Source organism: Lactuca virosa, chromosome 7 (genome assembly GCF_052849685.1).
Source record: "Lactuca virosa cultivar CGN04683 chromosome 7, Lactuca_virosa_CGN04683_v6, whole genome shotgun sequence".
In the NCBI taxonomy this organism is placed as follows: Eukaryota; Viridiplantae; Streptophyta; class Magnoliopsida; order Asterales; family Asteraceae; genus Lactuca; species Lactuca virosa.
Window position 1 is genome coordinate 31311220 of NC_136432.1, and position 2095 is coordinate 31313314.

Consider the following 2095-nt stretch of genomic DNA (forward strand, 5'->3'; position numbering starts at 1 on the left):
TGGATTGTTTGTTTGATGATTAAATATAAAAATTATATTATTGTGGGTTGAAAACCCTATATGCTCACTAGGCTCCCAAGCCTAACCCACTCAGTTTTCTTTGCATTACAGGTAATGGCACGAGAGTATAAGTTGGTGGACTTGACGAGAGATTTTGGATTATAGATCAGTAGTTATAAATAACTGTTGTAAGGTCTATTTTATACTGTTTATGCTTTTGGTCTGTATCGGAACATAACATCCCGAGATTTTATTATTTAATAAATAGTACATTCTCTTTGAGAAATGTTTTGATAAATTTTTATCATATCTTATTTGGGAACAAATTCCACAACCGTTTTCTTTAAACGATTACTCTGATTTTAAAACAAAGCATAAACAAATCGGTCTTTTCTGGCCGTAAAATTTGGGGATGTCACACCACGAAAGGACCAACCCATCTTGATCTTAACTTCCCTGGAATTAACTTGAACCTTGAGTGGTAAAGAAGCACCTTTTGTCCTTGCACAAAAGTCTTCCTGGAGATCATTTTGTCATTGTACGCTTTTGTCTTCTCTTTGTAAATCATGTTGCTTTCGTACGCATCATTCCGAATCTCCTCTAACTCTTGAATGTCTAGCTTCCTTTTGTTTCCCACTTCATCTTCATTCATATTGAATTTCTTCATAGCCCAAAAAGCTTTATGTTCAAGCTCAACCGGAAGATGGCATGCTTTTCCAAACACCAGCCTATATGGGGACATACTAATGGGGGTTTTAAAGGCAGTACGGTATGCCCATAAGGCATCATCTAGCCTTATGCTCCAATCTTTGCGGTTTGGGTTGACCGTTTTCTCCAAGATGTTTTTGATTTGCCTGTTTGAGATCTCGGCTTGTCCATTGGTTTGGGGATGATAAGCTGTTGAGACTTTGTGTGTCACCCCATACTTCTTCAAAACAGCCTCGAGCATCCTATTGCTGAAATGGGTCCCGTGGTCACTTATGAGCGCCTTTGGCGTGCCAAATCGTGAGAAAATCTGTACCTTGAGAAAATCTACCACAACTTTGAATCATTAGTACGGTTGGCCTTAGCCTCCACCCATTTGGACACATAGTCCACCGCCAATAAAATGTATGAACAACCAAAAGAGGGTGGAAATGGTCCCATAAAGTTAATACCCCATACATCAAATATCTCACACACTAAAATGGGAGTAAGGGGCATTTGATTCCTAGAGCTTAAGGACCCAGATTTTTGGCACTTTTCGCAATGTGCACAAAACACATAAGAATCATGAAATATAGAAGGCCAAAAGAATCCGCTATCTAGGACTTTCCTAGCTGTCCTCTGGGGTCCAAAGTGACCACCACAAACATAAGAATGGCAGAAATTAAGGATAGATTGTACCTCTTTTTGCTCAACACACCTTCAGATCATTTGATCTGCACAGTACTTCCAAAGGTACGGCTCGTCCCATATGTATCGCTTGGCTTCCTTCTTGATTTTATCTTTTTGCCAACGGGATGAATCTGGGGGAAATTGACTTGTGACCAAATAATTGACGATATCTGCATACCATGGTGCTTCTTTGGCTACAAATAGATGCTCGTCTGGAAATGTGTCACAGATTGGTATACCATCTTCGGGTGATACAATGCGGCTTAGATGATCCACAACTAAATTCTCCTTTCTACTCTTGTCTTTGATCTCAATATCGAACTCTTGCAAAAGCAGCATCTACCGTATTAACCTCGGCTTCGAATCTTTCTTTGTAAGTAAGTGCTTTATGGCTGCATGGTCCGAATATATGATCACTTTAGTTCCAAGGAGGTACTGTCGGAACTTCTCTAGAGCAAAGACAATAGCAAGCAACTCTTTCTCCGTTGTGGTGTAGTTGCCTTGTGCACTATCAAGGGTCTTTGATGCATAGTAGATGACATGATGTGCTCGGTCAACCTTTTGTCCCAAAACCGCCCCAACCGCGGTATTGCTAGCATCGCACATGATCTCAAATGGAAGATCCCAATTTGGCGGTTGAATAATGGGGGCAGATGTCAACAAGTCTTTCAAACGATCAAATGCCTTCTTACATTCATCACCAAACTCAAAATCGGCC

At 40.4% G+C, this 2095-nt stretch overlaps 1 protein-coding gene across 1 annotated transcript; it reads right to left on the minus strand.

The window, feature by feature from the left end:
- Positions 1-415: 415 nt before the first annotated feature.
- On the minus strand, positions 416-949 carry LOC145126505 (uncharacterized). The gene has a single exon (XM_079061864.1). It carries the CDS (start codon positions 947-949, stop codon positions 416-418), a length of 534 nt encoding a protein of 177 aa, XP_078917990.1.
- Positions 950-2095: the final 1146 nt, after the last annotated feature.